At 42.3% G+C, this 24,829-nt stretch overlaps 1 protein-coding gene across 5 annotated transcripts in view; it reads right to left on the bottom strand.

Annotated features, from left to right (window-relative positions):
* Positions 1-24,301, bottom strand: part of acsl1a (acyl-CoA synthetase long chain family member 1a) — a 36,946-nt gene extending 12,645 nt beyond the window's left edge. For 2 of the 5 annotated variants that reach the window (XM_080760275.1, XM_080760271.1), the window contains exons 1-2: positions 24,252-24,301; positions 15,910-16,116 (exon numbers count right to left, since the gene is read on the bottom strand). In XM_080760275.1, coding sequence (XP_080616401.1) covers positions 15,910-16,104 — 195 coding nt within the window. In that variant the 5' untranslated portion in view covers positions 16,105-16,116; positions 24,252-24,301. Of the gene's footprint in view, positions 1-15,909; positions 16,117-18,148; positions 18,323-24,251 lie in introns of those variants that run through there. The other 3 variants (XM_080760274.1, XM_080760272.1, XM_080760273.1) reach the window with 3 other exon arrangements.
* Positions 24,302-24,829: the final 528 nt, after the last annotated feature.

Raw genomic sequence — 24,829 nt, 5'->3', positions numbered from 1 at the left:
ACAAGGAAGAGCAATTCTCTGCTCGCGAGGGGAGCAATTGGATTTTGCTTATTCCTTCTAAATGTCTGTATTTAAAATATCACTGACACAGCGATTCCCTTACTTACATCAACATTGTTGTTTGTCAATAGTTGTTTTTTGCCAAAGTAAAACAATTAGACTGTTCGAATTGGCTTCTCATTGCATGCACACACACACACACACGCACGCCTGTAAGCCACGCCCCCACACACACACACGTGTCCCACACACACACACACACACACACACACAGGCGCGATTACATACAGTTTAATTCATGCAAACATGGCACTTCTGCCGCGGAGTGCGTGGCAAAGTAACTCTGGGATTAGAGTCCCCGCGAAGCGGGCGCAAAATTCTAGTTACATACATTCACATCCAACATTCATCCAACACAACAATACAACACAAAACTCATGATCGCTCTACTACATTTGATAGCTAGCTCCACAGTACAATCCAATCTTCAACATTGATAGTAAAGTAAATCTACATTATAATGGGATATATCTATATATACAATGCTTAAGTTGATCACGTGCCAAAAGCGGTGGACAGAAACTGGTGGACAGAAACTGGTGGACCCAAGCTGTTGCCCCAACAGGGGCAGAAACAAGGCCACAACCACGCTATTTACACACACTACAACTCGCTTACAATTCGCAAACCTGGCAACACTGCTCCGTCTTCTCATAGGCCCTCCAGGCCCGCCCCCACACTACTTTTCAGTCTCACAATCGGCCATCTTGCTTTATATTTAGATGGGCGAGTGGACATTTAATGCAAATAAATTAATTATAGGTCCAGCAAGCAAATCATGATGCTCTGTTTGTGCTCAATAGGTCACAATTACATTCCGATTTTAGGTGTTGTGCTTTGTATGACATTTTGGCCAGTAGTAGGCTTATATTTATCTCAGCTTTGGCCTGATAGCACACATGCTAACAGTGGTGAACACAACGTTAGCAGCATTTGACAGTCTCACAATCGGCCATCTTGCTTTATATTTAGATGGGCGAGTGGACATTTAATGCAAATAAATTAATTATAGGTCCAGCAAGCAAATCATGATGCTCTGTTTGTGCCCAATAGGTCACAATTACATTCCGATTTTAGGTGTTGTGCTTTGTATGACATTTTGGCCAGTAGTAGGCTTATATCTATCTCAGCTTTGGCCTGATAGCACACATGCTAACAGTGGTGAACACAACGTTAGCAGCATTTGATGACAGGTTTGGTCACAGTCGCGATACTTTTCAGTTGTGTGGTACTTTTATATTGATTTAACTGTAACAGAAAGTTCTATCCAGACTAGACAGTCCCATCTCTCACGGAGCTGGGACTGACAGTACAGAGACGAGTCGAGGAGCAGAGCAGGCGCAGCAGCACATATCCAGCTAGCGAGCTAGAAGCCACAGGTGTTGCCACTATAACTCTATGGTAGAAACAAGCCACCTAGGTCTATACAAAATAAGACAAAAAGAAGCAACACTGGTCGTTTCTGGCCAGTGTTGCCAAATAAGCGATTAGTAAGTAATTTAATTTAATTTAATTTATAAGCGATTTTGGGATTATTTTTGTAGATTGAAAAAATATTGGGGGTCCTTTGCTCTTGGCATGAAAATGTTTGAGAACCACTGCTCTAAAACAATATTAGACAAAGTTTGAGCCACAAACACATTGCTCTCTCTCTCTCTTCTCCTTTTCTATAAATTAAATAGGCCTATTCATGATTCTACTTATAGAGAAGTAGCCTATGTTAGTTTGTTTTATGGACTTGAGAGCTACTTTCAAATCCCTTTCTCACAATCTACAACAGAACGTTATCATTGTCATTGTGCTATAATAATAACTAATAACCCATCCGATGTGGAGTCAACTCCCGCAATTTCCTTCTTCCCATAGTGCGTGGCGAAGTAACTCTGGGATTGAGTGGCCGCGTAGCGGCCACGAAATTCTAGTAGCTCATATAGGGCAACATGGAGGCGCTGCGTGAAGTAGCTGCCTGTTACAGCAGCTCCAGTGTTTTAGTGTTGAACTTACTTAGCTGAACTCATGCGACGATTTCGGGGCTGCAGAGCGGGCGTGAGACGGCGAACAAACAGACGAAAGTTTAGACCGTGTCTGCCGTCCATTGTCATGGGGAACGTGAGGTCACTCAAAGCGCCACATAGGATGGAAGAGTTGGCGGAGCTGGCGAAGTCACACTGGGAATATCGGGAGTGTAGCCTGATGATCTTCACAGAGACATGGCTGCATAAGGACGTACCGGACTCCGTGGTGTCAGTCAATGGATTCGTGACTGTTCGATCCGACCGGGACACAAAGTTGTGCCGTAAGAGCGTAGGCGGCGGTCTTGCGGTGATGATCAACAGCAAGTGGTGTAATCCGGGGCACATCACGGTAAAAGAGCGTATCTGGCAGCCTGACATTGAACTGATGGTTGTTAGTATGCGTCCTTATTACTTGCCCCGTGAATACTCACACGTCCTCGTGTTTGTTGTTTACATTCCGCCCTCTGCGAACGCGGAAGCAGCGTGTGACGTCATCCACTCTGCGATTGCAAGAGCCCAGACAATACATCCCAGTGCATTCATGGCAGTGTCAGGTGACTTCAACCACGCGTCACTCTCCAGGTCCCTGCCCACCTTCTATCAGTTTGTGAGCTGTACTACGAGGGAGGATAGGACACTGGATCTCCTATATGCAAATGTGAAGGGTGCATATAAATGCACAGCACTGCCCAAATTGGGTGGATCTGACCACAACCTTGTTCACCTCACATCCCTATACACGCCCTTGGTCAAACAACTGCCAGTGACCACTATAACAGTGAGAAAGTGGTCACCTGAGGCAAATGAGGTGCTGAGAGGATGCTATGAGGCCACGGACTGGGGAGTATTCTATGACTCATATGAGGAGGACATTGATGGATTAACAGACTGTATTACGGATTACATTCAATTTTGTGTGGATGATGTCATACCCACCAAAACCGTACGCTGTTTTTCCAACAACAAGCCCTGGGTCACTGGAGACCTAAAGGACCTTCTTAATCTAAAGAAGAGAGCCTTTAAGGCTGGTGACAGGGCGGAACTGAAGCGGGTGCAAGCAGAGCTGAAAAAGAGGATCACTGAGGCAAAAGACACCTACAGGAGGAAGGTTGAGGAGAATCTGGCACGGAATAATGTGAGGGAGGTGTGGAAGGGGCTAAAGATCATGTCTGGCCACAAGCAGTCCACCAGCCAGTCAGTGGAGGGCAACAAGGACAAAGCAAATGAATTCAACCTGTTTTTCAATAGGTTTGATATCAGCGGCTCCCAGGTTAACCCTCCCCATAGCCCCCAAGCCACGTTGCCTTTCCCCCCCCCTCCCCCCCTCGTGACCTCCTCCCCCCCCCTCTCCTCCACCACCACTGACTGTGACTGCTGATCAGGTGAAGACTGAACTGAAGAAGCTTCATCAGGGCAAGTCGGCAGGGCCCGATGGCATCAGTCCAAGGGTGCTGAGGATGTGTGCAGACCAGCTGTCAGCGGTGTTCGAGCACCTTTTTAACCTCTCGTTGAGGCTGAGGAGGGTGCCGAAGAGGTGGAAGACATCCTGCATCATCCCAGTGCCGAAAGGAGCGCATCCCAGTTCTCTGAACGACTACAGACCAGTGGTATTGACTTCACACATCATGAAAACCCTGGAGGGACTGGTCCTGCAGCACCTACGGCCGGTGGTGAGTGAGTCCCTGGACCCTCTACAGTTCGCCTACCGGGCCAAAGTTGGTGTGGAGGATGCCATCATCTTCATGCTGCAGAGGGCATACGCACATCTGGAGAAAAATGGGAGCACGGTGAGGATCATGTTCTTTGATTTCTCCAGTGCGTTCAACACCATCCGGCCCCCCCTGCTTGCTGAGAAGCTTGCTGCCATGCATGTGGACCACAACCTGGTGGAATGGATTACAAACTACCTCACCCTGAGACCACAGTATGTGCGGCTACAAGGCTGTCAGTCGGAAGTTGTGACGGGAAGCACGGGAGTACCCCAGGGAACCGTCCTTTCACCTTTCTTGTTCACCGTCTACACCTCGGACTTCAGTTTCAACACACCAACATGCCACCTCCAGAAATTCTCCGATGACTCCTCCATTGTGGGCTGCATCACGGAGGACAACGACGAGGAGTACAGGAGAGTGGTGGAGAACTTCATCGGCTGGGCGGAACAAAACCACCTGCTGCTGAACATTAAAAAAACAAAAGAGCTGGTGTTCGACGCTAGGCGGAGTAAGAGGAGGACCCCAGCACCATCCAGGGAGAGGAGGTGGAGATCGTGGACTCCTATAAATTCCTGGGTGTCCACCTGAACAAGGATCTGGACTGGAAAGACAATACTGAGGCCGTCTACAAGAAGGGACAGAGCAGACTGTACCTCCTGAGGAGGCTCAGGTCCTTCGGAGTATGTAGCAGGCTACTGGTTATGTTTTACCAGTCGGTTGTGGCCAGCATTTTATTCTATGCTGTGGTATGCTGGGGAGGGGGCATCAAGGCCGGGGAGCTCAACAGGATCAACAAAATCATAAAGAAGGCCAGTTCTGTTGTTGGCCTCCGAATGGAGAGCCTACAGTCAGTAGTGGAGAGGAGGATCGGGGATAAGCTGAACTCCATGCTGGAAAATCCCTCCCACCCCTTCCATGGTGTGCTGCGGGAAAGGACGAGCACCTTCAGCAGTAGGCTCACACTCCCCTTGATCCGCACGGAACGCTACAGACAGTCCTTTATGCCAACTGCCATCACACTACACAATACACAGAAGCATTAAGATCTGCCCCCCCACCCTTATGGTCCTGGTCTTGTGTGTTTATGTCCTTTGTGTCTGTTTTTTGTGTTTTTCTGTCTGTCCAGTAGCTTTGTAGGTTTTAGTTTTTAACTCTATGCACTTTGCTGCTGTAACACTGCAATTTCCCCTCGGGGATTAATAAAGTATATCTCATCTCATCTCATCTCATCATATGCATCTCTTGAGTGTACAAAAACAACTTCAGCTTCTTCTTAAAACTCATATAGTTATCCTCATAAACAACAAACATAGGTAATGAGTTCCATGCCGCCATTGCTCTGTAGTGAACCGTTCTTTGTTTAATAATTTGTTCTACATGAAGGAAGCAGGAAACGACCCTCTGATGACTGCCGAGTAAAATAATGGTGTGTATCTGAGAACAATGATAAATTAGTATAAATTATTGCTGGGGTTTTAGTTGTGATGTTTTTCACGAAACACGGTAATGAATAATCCAATCCATATAGGCATTTGGCATAGAAATGGAGGAATTACATTTATCTCACAGCCCCAGAAAGTAAAAAACTAATAAAACAGAGTTCAATTGAACGATAATTAAAATTGTAGCTATCATTTTATAATGGACGATTTACTTTTCAGGCAAGTGGGCATGACCTTTGGGCAAGTAGAACATGACCTGTACTTGACCGACAGGCAAGTTCATGCCTCCGAGACCTTATAATGTCAACCCTTGGTTCACTGCTCACTGTTCACCTCAAATTAAATCAAGCCCTTAACGGTCATTATTGACCTGAAATATGCTATTGGTCCAGATCTATTCTTATATCACGGTTACCATAATTCTGTTCTTACTTTATCCAACCTTCATATAAAACTGATTTTATATTAACTAATATACTGATTGTATGAGCATCAAGCACACACATGCAATACGTATATTTCATAATAATGACTGGACTGCCTTTTTCTGTGGAATTTCTTCACCTCCAACTTCCAAGTAAATGACAACATTGAGGCCTCATCATAGGCCAGGTGATTTAGTTTCTCAGGAAAATAAGACACCCTTCACTTTCCTATGTTTCCAAATGCATTATCAGGGACCACATGCAATTCTTTCACGGACCACCAGTGGTCCATGCGGACCACCAGTTGAAAACCCCTGGTATATAACATTGTTTACAAACGGCACAGTTAAGGCAGGAAAGAAAATGTAGAAGCTCTTAAGCAAATATCCTCTGACAGCAAAACCAAAATAATTATCTTTGGCCATGACACCCCTATCCCACCCCATACTTTTGGCACTTTCACTCCCAACATCCATCCCATAATTATCGACGTCTTTTAAATTCGACAAGCAAATATCTTCTGTCATCAAAACCAGTTTCTTCCAGCTGCGTTTGATTGCTAAAGCAAAACCATATCTTCCCCCGAAACAACTTGAAACACTAATTCACGCTTTTATTACCTCTAGATTAGATTATTGTAATGCTTTATACTCTGGCATCGACCAGTCCTTGGTCAAACGACTGCAGTTAGTACAAAAAGCTGCCACGCGCCTCCTCACAGGCACAAAAAGGCCTCACTCCACTGGCTCCCTGTCAAATTTAGGATTGATTTGATTCAACTTCTTGAACAGTGAACACCATAAGCCGGTCAGAGCCCTGAGGTCAGCGCACCTCTCACTATTGAACCCCAAAACAGCCCTACTTAAAACCAGGGGAGACCGTGCTTTTGCTGTATGTATCTGGTATGTATCTGAAAATGTATCGATACCTGCCAACCAGCGCTGTCTGGGTAATTAGCAATTACGCTTTGTGACGGTACACATTAACTAGTTAACAGTTTCTTTAATATTATTTTATTGGTAAAATGGTCAATTGCCTTCCCGTCTGTTAGAAAAGTAGGCTACTGTATTTATAATAATAATAAACTTTATTTATAGAGCACCTTTCATGACACGAGTGCAGCGCAAAGTGCTTTACAAGACAACAAAGTATAAAAAATATCAAACAACATAACAATCAAGGCATAATCAATCAACAACATAACAATCAAGGCATAGAAATAGATAAGAAACAGTGAGATTAAAATCAAAGGATTCAGCCAAATGCTAAAATAAAAAAGTGGGTCTTAAGCTGAGTTTTAAAAACATCTAGGGAGGGTGCCAGTCTAAGGTGGATTGGAAGTTTATTCCAAAGCGTCGGCCCGTGGAAGGAAAATGCTGCTTCGCCGTATTTTTTCAAAGCCATTTGTTTTGGCTTTTCAAGCAGGCCAGCAGTGTCAGACCTAAGGAGGCGATTTGGGACATACCTGGGCAGGCAGTCCCGAAGATAGGCGGGGGCGAGGCCATTTAGTGCTTTGTACACAAGTAAAATAATTTTAAAATCTATTCTAAAAGCAACCGGGAGCCAGTGCAAGGAGGCCAAAACGGGGGTGATATGGTCCCGCATCTTTGTTTTAGTTAAAACTCTCGCTGCTGCATTTTGCACATTTGAAGGCACTAGTAAATACTAGGCGCTGTTCAGAATTTATTGTCTCCCGTCTTTCCACAAAATAGAAAATGCACGATAGTGGGCTCGATAAGAACCCAGCTCGATGAGCCTGATCGATAAGGTGATCGTTATCAATCAAAATGAACGAGCTCCATCCCTACGCCCCACACACACACACACCCATAGACTGTGGTGGGAATAGGTACTCAAATGTTTTACTTTTAAGACCTGGCTTTTAATCACAGCCTAGTTTAATTCCAACCTTTTATTTGTTCTCCTCTTATCTTAGTATCTTATTATATCCATATGTACCAGCTTGATATTGATGTATTGATCTTATTCGATTGTATTGTTGATGCTATATGTTTTTTGACTATATGTTTTTTGCACTTTGGTCGATGACAGTCATTTTTAAATGTGCTTTATAAATAAAGTTTGATTTGATTTGTACAAGCTTGTTTCACACAGACTGCACAACCGTAGGGAGTCTTTTAGCTTATGTATAGGCTGTATAGCCGCACAAAAATCTCCCTAGGTCTATTAACCAGGGCCAAATTAGCCATTGGGCCAATGGGGCCGTGGCCCAGGGGCCCTTGGGGGAAATCGGACCGCTCTGTACTGGGTTTGAGGCCCCGTTAAAAAAGGTCCTGGAGACCTTCATTGGCCATTGATTTTGTAAAATCTAGGTCAGAATGTTGATAAAAACACGCTATGGGACCCCAAAAAATGTACCGGCCCAGGGGCCCTTGTGGGGGTTAATCCGTCCCTGCTATTAACTCCTTCAATATCTTTAAAGTGTCTATTTTACTCATCTTCAAATACCCTGCTCCTGTTTCTGAATGCCTCCGATTGTTCTCAGTCTCATATAAATCTACTGTAATTTATTAAACACGCTGTCATTTAACAACCAAGGTGCATGTGGAATTGTGCATGTTTGTACTCTTTACATCATTACATGAATATTGACGCTCAAAGTCTGCCATGTTGTGGGTGGTTAGGTGGGGTGGGAGCAGCTAGTTTCAGGAGAGTTTTTTTGTTTGTTTTGTCCTTGTTTATGTATGCATGAATGTATTTGTTGTATTGTTCTGCATTTGCTGTATGTTGTTGGACCCCTCGAAAACGAGGTAATACATCACAAGGGGATATCCTTTTCTCAATAAAAGGTATACAACCAAGGGGTCTCTTTTTCCACAAAGAAAATTACACATAGTACCTAATAAGCTTGGGCAAGGTAGATATTTGAGCTTCAGGTAATACCTCTTTACCATGGCAATACCTCTTCAACAAATATAGCACTAGCAGGTTTCCTACCTGAACACAGGGTCTACATACAGTACATCAATAGAAGAGCAGGGAGACCACCTCATCCCTCAACCACCACAGTTGTGTTAGTCATATTGTATTAGCCTTTAAAACCAGGAAAGCAGGTCCAGGGAATTTATTTATTTTCTATTCTATTCTACAAATGAGTTGAAGTGCATAAAGCAGATGTCTTCTGTTTCACCTTTGCAGTCACGCACATAATACAAAAAAAACAAAACTAATTTGAATTTCCCGTCACAACCTTTGTGAGGTGGAGAAAAGAAAAAAGAAACAAATATCCTGAAAGAGTAGAGACTAATATATATATATATATATATATATGTGTGACTATACATTTGTACATACTTACATGACATTTTGTCCTGCATCTTCATCCATCAGAAACTACCTGCACCAGGGGAGCAGTTGGGTGTAACCTTGAGTTGTCTCTCAAGCCAGTGAATTACAGTATGTAACTCCACCTCACAAAAGTTGTGACAGGAAATTAGAATCATTTTTTTTCTCCAGTAGCTTGTATTATGTGCGTGACCGCAAGGTGAAACAGAAGTTGGGGACACAAGGTTCTGATTAAAATATCTGTCAAGTTCTCATACAAAAGATCAATAAACCTGCCAGGACTGTTCCAAGCACAAATGACGTGCATGCTCACTCATTAAAACATAGAGCCGCCTCAGGGCAGGGAGGTTTCAACGGTGCTCTTCAACCCTTTTTACCAACAGTCTATTCATGCAATAGAACCATGTGCACACACGGCAGCCATTTTGCGCTTAGACAAATACATATTATGCACTATGGATGTCACTGGCATATAAAATTCCGTCATAGGGCAGCCAAGTCTATAGACTTTTAATGTTTTAGACTTTAAGCACTTTTAACAGAGTGGCAGCCAAAGTCTATGGACTTTTAATGTTTGTTTACAACAGTACATGATACAATAAATACCAAAGTGTGATTTTGTTTTTACACTCAACTAAATCAAATTGGTCACTTAACCCTGTAATATACTTTGTGCTACAATGGTTGTGTACAAAAACAGTGAAAATAAAATTATTAATTAATTGTAATCAAGGCAAAGGTTTGAAATAATCATGATATTGATTTGAAATCATAACACCCAGGCTTCCGGCAAGCCTGAAAACGGATGTCGCCTGACCAGTCACACTCCTCTTATGCCTACAGTGTCCAAGCATTCAACCTATAAATGATGGAGCGCATGTTCAGCCCACAACCGAAATAGTTTTAAACATCCAGCAAGCATGATGAGTGTGACTGAGGACAAGACACAACATGCCATGTCAACATCCCAGTTCCCACGTTTACACACACATGTACATTTTCCTCATACCAAACAAATTCCGATGATACCAACACGAGTACCGGTACCTAGATTGTGGTGGTACTGTACATAATTATAGGTAATAAGGCTGTTCAGGGGGGCACGAATGAGCAGAACTGGTACTCTGTTCAGGCACTGTCTGTAACAACCAAGTCATTCATAAATGTAATGTAGGCTACTGTACATCCATGGGTGCCCTCATTGTTGTTATTGTTGCTCCTACCACATGTAGATAGCTGTAGTCCAATAGCGTGCCTCCGGTGCATGTAGGCAGTAGTAGCATTATACAATACTTGTACACAACAGTTTCCATCATAGACGAGGTCAGTTATGTCTGTAATTAGTTAATGGTCCACATTGAGTTAACCACTGATAGTAAACGAATTTGGGTGCCTGTATCATCCATTTCCAAGAGTTCTCCATTCCCGCCCGTTCACAGTAAAGTGCGCCCCGTGGCGGTGACATTTAAAAAACAAAACAGGGTCAGCATCGTTTTCAAATTTCTCCATCTTATGGGGGCAGAAATGCTTGATTATGATTAGTGTGCATGACAGGTGCCAATGTAGCAAAAGGTATGTGTATACAAAATACAAAAACTAGTGTAGAATCTAGATGTTAGTATATCGGAATCAATGAACATAATATGTTTGAGTATATCCTTACATTCGGCCATGACAAAAAGGATGGTCATTTTGTATTTTAAAACAAAATGCCAGACGCCAGAGAGTTATTTAAACTGAACAGCTTGGGCCAGTAGATTTTACAGCTGAAGGAATGGGTTGTAGTTGGTTATATGCCTACTTATATTTACTATATTTGTCACTGTAACATGCAATTGCTTTGTAGTTTTTTTGTCATTTTGGATAGTGTAGACTTAATCTCTGGTATGATTTTATGCTTTAACTTTTTTCCCAAAAGAAAACATTTCTTGTAACTTGTGCCCTTTAATTACCGCTGAATCTAATTATATTAAGGATTAGCGACACATGATGACACTTAACCCATTTAGACTGTAGGACGTGTGGAAACTAATCCAGCCGACGGATTGCTAGGACGTCCTGGACATGTACACACCATAGACTGTAAATAATATGGACAAAGCGTTCTCCGGGTCAGTCCTTGAATTGTAAGTCGCCATCTTTCTAGATCCGTTTGGGCCCAGCTGAGCTGTCTGACTGCCCCCCTGGTACACTCGTCCTTGCACATTTTCATTGATATCAAACGAGAGAAAAATATTCAGATTTATTTTCTTTTTTGGGGGGGTTGGCCTCTCCTTCTGCGCCATGCTCTTTGCGCATGGGCGTGGGCGTTCACTTCCCTGTTTACAGCTCAGAAAGAATGCCTCATATCTCCAAATCTAGGGAACTCTCCGTAGTTTTTTCCAGATGGATATACTAAAATCTTCATTTCTGACTTCAACATGCCTCTCGTTTAAAATATGAACGAGAGGGATTATTCAGTGACTTTATCGTAATGATAGCGAGGTAAGCAAGAAAAAATATTTCTCCCGTTTTTTGTCTGGACATGGGCCCTCATTTATCAATTGAGTGTAAAATCTGCCCCAAATTCGAGTGTAGGTTTTCTGGTTTTGTAGTACACTCACGTCGCCACGGCATTTATAAAGTGATCGCAAACAGCTGATCCTTCCTTAATTTCGTTCCGACGTTAATAAATGTGACGGCTGAAATCTATCTGGCACGCCCTATAAAATCAAGCCTCGCCCTCGTTTTTGCGACATGAACAACTGCAGTACGACCTTGGAAACCATAACTACATGACGAAAAAAGTCAAAGCCTTGCTGCCCGCCTCACGCTGATATGGTTCCTTTTTCGTGTTTGAGTAAATGGTGCACTGTGACTGGCCAGTCGCTGTGATTGACAGCCTACACCTAAACCTAACCCTAACCTAACCTCAGTAAAACTATACCTAAACCTAACCTCAGTAAAACTATACCTAAACCTAACCCTAACCTCAGTAAAACTATACCTAAACCTAACCTCAGTAAAGCATACCTAAACCCAACCTCAGTCAAACTAACGCAGTGGGTGGGGGGCGTTTCCAAGAACCCGAATGCGAAGAAGATACCATATTAGCCCGCCTCACCCCCCCCCCCCCCCCCCCCTCTCATACACACACAGACGCACACGCAACTTGCAAGCCCAATGGCAACTGGTGTGTTGTATCTTAAATAAATAAAGAACACGGTTTCCCTCTCGCCTCGCTTGTCTGGCTGTAATGTCCACGCACACACGCACCTCAAGGCTACAGTACATGACACATCGCATCGCCATGAATGGAATACGTTTGTAGGCTAGGCCTATATTACTTTTACCCATTTGTGCGCATGCAGTGCACGGCGAGACTGCGCACTGCTGTGATAAGTGCTGTGGGTAAGTGATGCCTGGCTGCATGAGAGATAGCATGTCGACGTCAAGGCAGTCATAATCAACGTTTATGGAGTGATTTGATCATTGATGAACGAATCAAACATATATGAATGAAGGCTTGCATGTGTGCTGGTATGTGCTGTGCTGGCGACGCACGCCACGGTCCTGTGACGTACTCCCGAAAATGATCTCGCTTTTTCTGAATGACTGTCAAAGCACTTATTTAAATTTAAATGGTGAATGATTAACGCCTTATATAGTATATATCTATTATACATTGGAGAAGTGGTACCCAATACGTTGTACCCAGAAGAAACCCAAAGCAGCTACGTCGCTATTGCAACACCCACAACACCATCTTACACACTACACCCACACACACACTCACACGGCAGTGACGTCACACACTTACCCTTCGCAGTGTTCGCGACCTATCTCCTCCTGTCGCGTCCCTCGCCAACGCTGACCACCAGCCGACAAACAATGGCCGTTGCATTGCCACTATTAATGCCTCACTTCCACACTCACGCCGCCAATGCATTTGTTTAATACAAACATTATCACCACCATCACCCACACCCCCGAGGCTTCCCTACACGGAACACTAACCACTGTTGCCTATGCTGTTGCCCCAACAGGGCCAGAAACAAGGCCTTTTAACCACGCTACTTACACACACTACAACTCGCTTACAATTCGCAAACCTGGCAACACTGCCCTGGCTCACACCAGCTGTCACCAGCTCTCAGAAATTCACAATCTGTTCTCTCCGTCTCTCGGCTGACTCGCAGGAGAAGACAAAAACAAGGAACATTGTTGTTTGTCAATAGTTGTTTTTTGCCGAAGTAAAACAATTAGACTGTTCGCTACTTCGAATTTGCTTCTCCTTGCATGCACACACACACACACACGCACACGCACGCCTGTAAGCCACCCCCCCACACACACACACACACGTGTCCCACACACACACAGGCGCGATTACATACAGTTTCATTCATGCAAACACGGCACTTCTGCCGCGGAGTGCGTGGCGTAGTAACTCTGGAATTGAGTGTCCGCTAAGCGCATTCTAGTAGCCTACAATTGCAAATAGGCAAGCTGTATGCTTGTAATGTCACTTGGAAATAAAGGCGTGCAGTACATTTATGCCTAAATATTGTTTTTGAGTGGTGCAACCACTCCAAGGAACAGCAATGTCCGTGTTCACCCATGTATGTGGCCATGAGCACGAGAATGACTATTAGTACCAGTAGGGGCGCTGTTTGCCAGAAACAGAGAGAGAGATAGTGCTGCACTGTTGCAGCACTCAGTTCACACGGATGTGATTTTTATAATATCAGTGATTATATAGGCATCTGATGTCACACTCATGTGCTCCCAAATCATCTCACAAGTGCGCTCGCATATAACAAGGCCAGTAAAGCACTGTTTGATTAAGCACAAACTAGTACATTGTAAACATGTTATATTGTTTTTAATTGCGCGGTTTTAATTGCTTGTAAAGTTGGAAATATCTCTTTGAATGAATACATGAATACATATGCTTAGATGCCTGTGACAGCATGTTAGCTGGTCAAACAATGCTGCTCCGCTTGTGTACGACAGAAAAATAGCTGAGGACAAAGCCTACAACAGCTCCCGACCTAACGTGATTTTTGTCCTGGCTCACATTAAAGTTCAAGGTTTTGCGGAAATGGTAAATGGTAAAATTGCGGTAATTTCGGCGTGCACCCATATTTTGGCGTACGCCGAGTTGATAAATGAGGGCCATGGTCGTTCACCACTGTATTATTTTATTTGGTGTGAACTCTGCCATCCACTTGACTTGAATTATATTTTTATAGTCATAGTTATAGTGCTCCGTGTGATTGGCCCTTAATGCTTAGGAAGACTGTTGTTCTGTTTGCTACCTGTGCCAATTAATTAACAGCACCTGAAGGTCTTTTCCATGCATGTTGGTAATCCCCCTGGCTGTAAATAAACAGGACACTAACAACACAAATGGAAAGGCACACTGTAGCCTGCATGCTCACTCATTACCAAAACAGCCGCCTCAGGGCAGGGTGATTTCTATTATGCTTCTCATCCAACTATCTATTCACGCAATGACCAGGTTTTGCTTACTTACTGTATGCCATGCTTGTGGTGGGAAATCCCAACTCTTTGTGAGATCAAGAGGTAATTAAAAATCCCAATACAGAGGTGCAGAGTTTTGCTGGATATTACTTATGAATCAAGATCAACAATACGTAACACACTTAAATAGCTACAGTAACAATTGTGTGGTATGGAGCAAAAATAAAACGGCTATGGAGATAAACTTTAGAACACTCAAATATATTGATTTCCCCTTTGTAGCCCAACATGACCTCTGTATAGTCACTTGGCTATACTCTGGCCATTTGACTGCTGATAAGAGACTCTTATCATATTCGGGGCCAGCTCATTGCTTCTATTAGCTTCATCGTTGCTGTCGGACAGAAACCTTGTTATCTCCATATTACGGAAAATCAATGCTCTACTTTGCCAACAGTGTCACCACCAGAAGTAATATAAATAGCTGATCTACAGTACAAGCTCACAATGCATCGCCCCTCGACACGTTGTGAAACTATGAACTTCTTTAGCAAGTGCAGATCTGAATTGAACTTTATGGTGATTTTCAACATTTTTATAACTCTTAAAAAAAGAATGTGACCAGTGCAACTGTGGTCATTTAGTTGATTCCAAACTAAACCATTATTATTATTATTTTGAAAATAAAGCTAAACTAAAAACACAAACCAAATACACATAGCAGGTTTAATATGTGGCTGTTCTCAGGAAAACAACAGGGGCCAGCAGGCGGCAAAACACATTGCAGACTACACAAGTCCTGGCACGCGAGCGATGCAAAATTGGAGGGTTGTTTGAACAGCAATCACTTGATGTTTACAAAAACAGATGTTAGCTGTTACGCAAATGGAGTGAATAAAGCATAGCATGAACTGCAAACAGTTATAGTTCCGTTTCACAGCTTCCATTACTAGGTGCCAGTAGGTATACTTGTTGTTCATAGTTTTTGAGTTGGCTTGTTACTGTATTTAAAACCATGATGGCTGAAAGGAATGTGCTCTGTGCTCAAGACTCAAGTGCTTTTAGACATAAACACATTACACATTAAGTACACACACATGTTCTACTCCTACACAGAGAGAATACAGTACCAGGTACCAGGAATGGAGACAGGGTGAATACATTTCACCACGTTTTTACATTTAGCCTATTAGAATAATAAAAAAGTAAATATGCTATAACTTCAGTAAAATTTTAAAACATATATATTTTAAATGTTTACAGAATTTATGAGTAGCATATTCTTTTTTTTCTTTTTTGCAATTGTGTTACCAACTGCTAAAGACATAAAAATAAACTGGAATTACTATGGAAACTACAGATATTAGCCACTGATGGCTTTGTATATTTAAGCATTGCTTGAGTTTTAAAGGTGTGGAACATGGATCGTACACAAACGTAGACGGACTGTTGTAGGTGCGTGCAACAGAAGAGACCACATTACCTCCACTTCCACAGACTGCATGGCCAGGTCACAGGGTGGTTTGAGGGCTTTGGGCCGGGTGGCGTACCAGTAGGTGGTGATGGCAGCGAAGGCTCCCATGCCCATTAGGGCATTGGTGGGCAAGTTCCGCAGGTAATTCCGAAAGTCGTCCAGCTCGGGAACCCGCAGCTGCCTCAGGACCTCCTGAGCCTGCATGGCTGCTCTGTACTGTTGGAAGAGGGAGGAGAAGATGAGGGGCCGTTTAAGGTAAACGCAGTCAGCTGCACATGTTTGGTTTTTTCACCACAATTTCCACAGCTGCAGCCTTGCTGCATAGAAAAATCATGAAGCACGGCACTGGCAGTGGCAGAAATCTGTTCCATCACACAATATCAGCCATTTGGATCAGCACTGGCTATCCTTTGATCAACATTTTGACGTGCAACAGGCCAGATGTGACTTTCCATTACACAGAGCACAATTTGTAAGACACACACACACACACACACACACAGTACTACAAGAAGTAACTGCGTCTAGTGTCCGCCATGTTGACCATACATTTAGATTTCTATTTCTTCAAATAGACAATAGACAGTATCGTGCCATTCAAGTGCACGCACTGCACTTGAAATCTGACCAGGGAAGGAAATATAAGACAGTGAGGACACCAAAGCCACATGTGTCTTTTGTGGGGATTCGGGGAAGTGGGACTTCCTGCCTTGGAATGCTTTGAAAATGAGCTCACGGAATCTGTTTTTACGGTATATGGAAGCCTCAAGGCTCCGTTCTACTCCAAAGTTACTGAGCAGTACATTGTGTAAAGATTTACACTACAGGATGACTTAATTTTAAAAAGGGGGACTTTGCCCATTTTCAACCCGTTGTCTTCATATAATTGGTCCCCACTAATGCTCATTATAAATAATATGGTACAATCTTTGAGGGCCCCTCCTACGTTCAGCTTTGAGGGTACACAGACATTGAAGATAAAAGTGAGGACGCAAATTGTGATTGGTTTAGAATGAGATGATGTATGATGATAAGAGAGCCCCTCACTACACATGGGTGTGATTTTTGTCTACTTTGTCTCTGTATCAGGAGGCCTGTGGGCAAACTCACTTACCAGTGAGGTAATTTCAAACAGGATTTCAAACAATTTTTTATTTAAGATTTATTAATGAGAAAACAATGGCTTCTATTATAGCGTTCCAACTTCCCAGGAATAGTAAGCCTGTGCTTTCCATTAGCCTGGATTCCCCATTGAAGATGTCACTGGTAGGCGGGTTTGTGAACTACCCACAGCCCTCCTCAGAGAGTACACAGACCAAGTAGACAAAAAATAAATGGTGCCATATTGAACATTAGTGAGGACCGGTTATATGACAGCTTGAAATGGGTGAAGTCGCACTGTACATTTTGGTTCCATTTGAACAATCTCAGAATTAAATGAACACAGATGTGTATGTGTTAGATTTGACAATACTGGAAAAAGCAAGGTCTTATGCACACCTGATCAGCTCAGGGACGGGTGCGTAGGCACTGGGCACCGTCTACACTCGCACAATAAGGACAACTTTAGGCAACGTCAGTCAAAAGCCCTCTATATGGTCTGTTATAAAATAACATAGAAGGCTATATCCCATGAAAAGAATGCCCATGAAAGAATGTTCAATAACCTCATGCAACCATAAAGCCTGCACCTGCAACCAAGGACACGCGGACACACACACAGTGTAGTATTGCAGAATTATAGGGTCACCACATTTGAACTCAAGTGTGAAAGGTAACAGTAGTGCACAACCACAAAAAAACGACCCACTTCTTCTTCTATTATTATCACCAAGACTACGGCAGATGGACTTCACGCCAACTACAACCAAATACTGTATAAGAATTGGCAAATGGGAAACATTTCTAAACTTGATTTTATTAAGAGATTAGCACATTTAAAACAGTTCAAAGAATGATCCATATCAATAAGATTTTTTGGAAATTGTTCTGGTTTAAAGTAAAATATAAAAGTTAAATAAATGGGTTATCATGTTACCATCACTCAGGCCAAACCGGTGTAAAAGTTTCACAATACAAGCTTCAGGTGTCAACACTGAAGAAATGATGAGCGTTCCAATTATCAGTCTGTTACAGTATGAGACGAAAAGCGTAAATCAGAAGTGCATCTTATAATATTGATTTCTAATAAGAAGTAGGTCCAGTATATTATCAAGGCAAATTTAGAAGTAAATCGAAGCATACTTACAATAACAGTACAGTTGATGAGAATTAGAAATCTAGCCAAAGGAAGGGAAAGAAGAATACTGTAGGTGTCTTTAAGGCTCTGTGTAGTAACAGTTAATAGAAGGGTCTCGAACTACAGTAACCTCTAATAGACCTCTGATTTTCTCACAACTATGAATAGCAGAGCACACCCCCTTTCAAACAGAAATACAGGTGCATAATAAGACAGCAACACTAAGCCAATTCAGAGAGTATGTTCATTCAATCCCACAATGAAATTCAAACCCACAAGACATCATTGAGTTCAATTGAACGATCTGGGTATTAAGTTACAAAAAACAAATCATAACTATCCTATAACCTATATATATGTCAGGATACCAGGAAGTCCATTACTCAAAATAAAGCTGGTTCATAGAGTTGAGTGATGACAAAAATGTCAACACTCCTTGTGATGCTGCTACGCAAATGTATTCATACAATGTCTGAGCCAACTTAATAAGACGTGGAATATATCCAAAAGTAATATCCACCAAAATATAGAAGAGAATAGGCACTTATTTTGAAGAAACTAATATCAAGCACAATATCTAGTGCATCCATCTTTGAACCGCCCCACAAACAGATTTTAGGCAATAATAACACTGTGTGTGTGTGTGTGTGTGTGTGTGTGTGTGTGTGTGTGTGTGTGTGTGTGTGTGTGTGTGTGTGTGTGTGTGTGTGTGTGTGTCAGCTGGCCAAGAGAGTGGCGACATGCCATGGGTGTCACATGGTCAGCAGTGTGAGTGGTTTGAGGCGAAAGGTAACTCTCGCAGCCCTCCCCCAAAACACCACCACCACTCTCCATACTTGGCCTGGGAGGGTGACAAGCCAATGGCAGTGCTTTCCTGCCAGTCACCCCACTCGACAGCAAACACAAGACTGTGGAAAGAGGGGGGGGGGGGGGGAGGATGGGAAAAGGGGAGAAACCAAGCTGATCTGTTTGACACAAAGCAGAACATCAAGAATACAGATCAGCCAGCAGTTGAGGGTGGAAGCACACTTTGCTCAACAGAGAGGAAGTTACCATATCAGACACGTAAATGAGTGGTAGATTGCAGATGATAAACTAGTTGGAATATGCGTGCAGTTTTACTACAATCGGCACGGCATTTTGTACAAAACGGGCCACTCCTGAAACCTTTCGAAGCGAATCATAGCCAATCAGGATGGAACATGAGAAATCGAGAGTCTTGATCACATGACTATAGACATCATGTGTACCGATTTACGTGATATTTGGCTAAAATCTGGAGTAAAAATTCGTTTTACATAAGTCTGCCTCCTGGTGGCGCTATACAGAGCATCATGTGAAAAAAGCAAGACAAAGGTTTTTCCTTTGCCTCTATGGAGTGTGCATACAAAGTTTTACACAGATCGGTGCAGTTATAGGTAAACACGAATGGGCCAGTTATAGTGCCACCATGAGGCTGATGTGTAAATTTAATTTGCAAGTGGAATTTCTTCCTCTGCATAGTGTGAATGTGCATGAAAGATTTCCCTGAAATTGTACTCCGTTCATTCATGATTTGAGGCATTTTGTTCAAAATGGACCAATCTTGCAAACTTTGGAAGGCAATCTTAGCCAATGGGGATGGAATATGGGAAGTGGACAGGTCTGTGTTGATCACATGACTACAGAGATGGTGTATACCGGCGATTTGCGTGATGTATGGATCAAATGTGTACGAGTAATATAAAGATGTTTTGCAAAAATCTGACTCATGGTGGCGCTATAACAGGCTGTTGTGGAAAACTTGGGGCAGAGGTTTGCCATTGGCGTGTGTGCACAGTTTGGCATCGACTGGGCCAACGATGCCGGAGATTAGCTGTACGGACACACACACGGACGGTCGGACGGACACACGACGGAGTGCAAACATACTCTCCCCATGCCTTTGGCTGGTGGAGACAATGAAGAAAGATGGCCTAAATGAAAGCATGAAACAATTGTTATCTATAACAAGGCTTGTATTTCTAGCCCACCCATATTATACTGTGTAAACTCATGCATTTGTATTTTAAAATGTATTTAAATTATTAACAAGAAAATTGCTTACAATTATTACTGGCAAAGGAGACTTGTAAAAAACTGTTTGAGAGAATGACAAAAAAAGAATCGGCTACAGTACATCTGAAAATCTGAGTTAAGTAGGGCCTGTTCATGAGATTATAGAGATTGTCAACTAGGGTGTTGAGAGTCAATTTAAAAGCCTTCTGATCCACTGAAGCTTGTTATTACTGCCTGTCGAATGGGGGATTAGCACTATGGTCCTTAAACATACTTAGCTTAATCCCAACCTCTCCAGGATCAGCGAATCCGCCAACTAAATTACCCATCATAATCTCATCAACTCTTTCTTCTCAACATGGCACTTGCCGACGTGCCGTAGCACGACGACCTTACAGGCACATGCAAAGGCTAAATGTATGTAAGATATTTATACTGTTAGACGGATGCTCCTTGATGATTATTTCTATGTATTTGATGTATTACCATGTGTTGTTTTTGCTTAATGTAAATCGCTCTGGATTAAAAGCGTCTGCTAAACGACCAGTTCAGCCCCGGCCCCCTACGTTGCACATCATGCTTACTGTATTATCATCTTTATGTCATACAGAATTAAGAACGCATTCCCATCAAAGATATCAAAAATAGCAAAAACTTTTTCTACACAATGGAAATGCCCTACTGCTACTGGCAGCATCAATTCAGAGTAAAATAAAATAAAGAATAAAAGAGTAAAGGAAAAAAAAGTAACTCTATGACATGGCCCCACATGTCATGCTAAAATGTTATGCTCTTAAAACAAAGAGCAATTATTAGCAGCATTGAAATGTTGATGAAATTCTGATATGGTCTAATGTGGAACTGGGAATAACCTTTGGTTTACAAAGAATCTGTTAAAGCGATGTCCAGAATATTAAGATATTAAAAATCAATCAGCTGATCTAACAAGATCCTTTTGAGAGTTCTGTTGTGGTTGGTCGATATCTCATTGATAATTCAACAGTCTTACAAATAGCACAGCATGCTAGTCTATGAAGACGGGTAGGTTAATATCTGTGTAGGCCAGTTCATACATTTACCAAAATTAGAATAATCTCTCATTAATTTGTCCATGTCGCTCACCAGATGAAAATGATCTATGTTGTTGGTTGTACGACAAAGTATAAATTTGTCCTCAATGCACAACTCTTTCCACCCCACCCCCTACTCCATCCTTGTTTTGGACACAAAGGATGACCTTGGGTGGTGTGGCAAGATTCTCTGTGTCCAAACAGACGTGAGAGACCTGCGCTGTTGGTCACATGAGTGCAGACTGAGTCATGTATGGGGAGGGGTGGAGTGTGGGATCTCTGAAATGGAGCAAAGGTCATTCATCAACTGCTACACACAGTGTTGAAATGACCTTAAGAATGACACTTACGCATACTGCCATTTACTGTATATAGTACCACTGCAAAATGCAAGCGTTGAGATGAGTGAGAAACATCCTCCCATTTGTCCAACAGCACACACTAAGAGCATAACATTGAGACAGTTGCCTCAAATTAAGGTTTTTCTATAAATTGAATAACGCATGATTATTTGCAAATACATTTTGTAGAAAATTACTGAATGTCATGAATCATACTTTTTATGAGACCAATATTATCAGTAGTTTACTACTAACTATTAAACACTTTGATTTGCACTCGTGCAAAACTACAAACATGACATTGTTCTTTAGAAAATCTGTTATTTTCAAAGAGCGACACTGTAATTCATTGATTTACAAAATACTGGCACTGATTAGCTGGCAAGCTCCAGGAAATAAAAGCGAACAGTCAAATATATAAAATTATCAATACTTTAAACAAATACTTTTCCTTCCCTAATCTTACACACGCGAGCCAACTTCCTGTTTCACAGTTGCTTGCAGGTCAAAGCCACAGTTGACTAGGAAGTGTTGTGTAAATAATGGCAAGCTCCACTTGCGCTGGCCTGAGGCTTGTGTCCGTTAGTAACCCCAAGACAGACACACAGGCTGGCTGTGGCTGCAGCATCACAACATCATTCATGACAGTCAGCCTCACACAGACAGCAGAAAGTAATAATGAAGCCCATGTTGTTCTTGACTGTAAAGAGTTCCTTCTGATGAAAGCCATTACTGGATTATCTGACAACATATATTAACATGCTTATTAATAGGCTACTATGATTACATGTATTAGGTAGTTTTAGTTTTTCTGAGTGTAATATAGATTACAGCTTCTTTGTACAATGCATGACCGCCATGAATAAGAGAGAGAGAAGCTGGATAAAGAAGAATATAGAGCCTATAGTATGCTACTGTATAGAAAGAACAAAAGCTATTGTGACGATGCACACAAAAGATTTTGAGATCCAGAAGAAAATGACATACCGGTATCTTAAATTTCAACTGGACCATAATGTAGGCTACTGCTGTACATGTATAGGTACACTTGGGAAGCCACACTGAAAGGAACATTCAATTGCATCTGCAATTAAGGTATGTGACTGTCAATGTCATAATTATATTGACGCTTACAATCACTGCGACCAGTACAAACAAGAAACCTATGGTATTTACTGTAGCTGCTGTGAACAGACAGTGATCTCAAGTAAACAGCAAAAACTTAGACTCAAGCCACACATTCCACAGATTCCTGTCATGGGATCTTTGGGATATTTGCCATAAAACGTGCTGCTCCTCCACAACTGACCTACTTTTGCACCATATAGTTAGTACCAGGGTGCTACATACTAATTCCTACAAGGGTTGTGTTTATAACCACGCCCTCGGGCAAGTTAACTTTACTGAGCTTAAGGTTAGGGTTAGGTTTAGGTATGTCGCTACTAGCCCTGGTCCAAGGCTTACAGCGAGCCTCTCTGCCTTGGACCAGGGCTATGTCGCTACCAGGGTACCACCCACTGCATGTCTAAACATCAACACTAACAGACTTCTTGCTCGAACATAACTAACAATATTCATAATATAACGTATATAATTCGTTCATAAATATTCATACACAGGAGGTATTGTTACCCAAGTCAGCACTGGGTGTGCCATGATTATAAATCACTTATGTTTCAGTCACAGGTAAAATATTAATAAGCACATATTCAACACTTCTTGTGGGGTGTTTTTATAGGTGGCAACTTTCTTAATCCCATTAGACGCCACGCCACACAGACATGACATGACGTGGTGTCTCCTCTTACTGCCTCGTACCATAGTTATAGCTTGCCTTTGGTCTCCAGTCTCCACCCTTCCGTCTAATCTAGTGTTTTGTGTTTGTTGGAAGTTTATAGACTCACTTAATCCAAAAGAGAACGGAAAACATGGCATACATACTGTATACAAAAACATGAACTTGTAGATTTATAACCGATGGGCTGGCTGGCGGCTATGTAGCCTACGAACTACGAACTACCAACAAGTGAGAGGAGCAAACCAAAGTCTGTCAAAGATGGGCGCCTTCATTCACGACATACATTGATTTGTCAATGGTTGCATTGTTTCTTTTAATTCGTTGCCATAGAGTTAAATGGCATAAACCGTCGCCTATTACACGCATGCCACACACACACGCTTCCAGTTCCAGCGCCTTCTAAACAAAGCCGAATGTCACACAAACTCTGCAGCACAGCCATGTCTTCCACGTCCTTGCATTGACGAGAAACTTTGTGCGCAAGTGGCGGGGTTTAATGAGCACATTGGACATAAACACATTATATAGGCCTACGTGTTGAATGTTGATTGAATCACACCGCATCAACTTCATGTCACTGCGTTAGCGGTTCGTGCAGAGGCGTTATCGACTACTAGCCTATATAGATAAAAGCGACTGAAGGGAAAGTCTGATTTATAAACCATGGCTTGATCACAGACATAGGGTACCGTCTGTCAACAACGTTAGAACAAGCCCCGATTAATGTAGCGCGCAGTAGCACGAATCACTGTCTGTAGTACGTTTGTAACAGGCCTGCTACTGCACACAGACGTGTAGACTAATTGGAAAAGTGAGAGCATTACAAATTAAACCTGCGAAACAGCAAAAATGACCAACAAACAAACCTGTGATGTGAAGCAGTTCCGAGGGCTCGAACCACAAAATATTTAAGGGGGCTGGAGCGAGTCAGGCATTGTATTCCGTTTGTAGAATGCTTTTAGCCAATCAGTGATGGTCTCAAGTGTGTTTTTCCTGTTGCGTTTGAGAGGCTTGTTGTCATTGGTCAATATTTTGTGGCCATCAGGTATAAATAAAAACGCAATGAAATGTAATACATTTATTTATTTAATTGTATTATTTATTTGTTTATTTAATTTTGTATTTATTTCATTGCGGTATTTATTATTAAAGTTTTAGTATTTATTATTAATTTTCGTGTGCGTGCGCTCGTGCGCGCGCGGGCGCGCGTGTGTGTGTGTGTGTGTGTGTGTGTGTGTGTGTGTGTGTGTGTGTGTGTGTGTGTGTGTGTAAGTTACAGGGAAACTTGCGAATAGTTGAGCTGAGCATGTAGACACACATAAACATAAACCCATGATTTTCATGCTGAAAAATAAATAAATAAATAACTATGCCCCCCCCCCCCCATTTCCACAAAAAAAATATGAATGGTTCCAGTCTGAGTCGCTTCTGAGTCATTTTACTT

The sequence above is a fragment of the Protomyctophum bolini genome (assembly GCF_963924005.1).
Source record: "Protomyctophum bolini genome assembly, chromosome: 3".
Lineage (NCBI taxonomy): Eukaryota > Metazoa > Chordata > Actinopteri > Myctophiformes > Myctophidae > Protomyctophum > Protomyctophum bolini.
The sequence above is the reverse complement of the archived record's forward strand: the minus strand, read 5'-3'. Positions and strand labels throughout refer to the sequence as shown.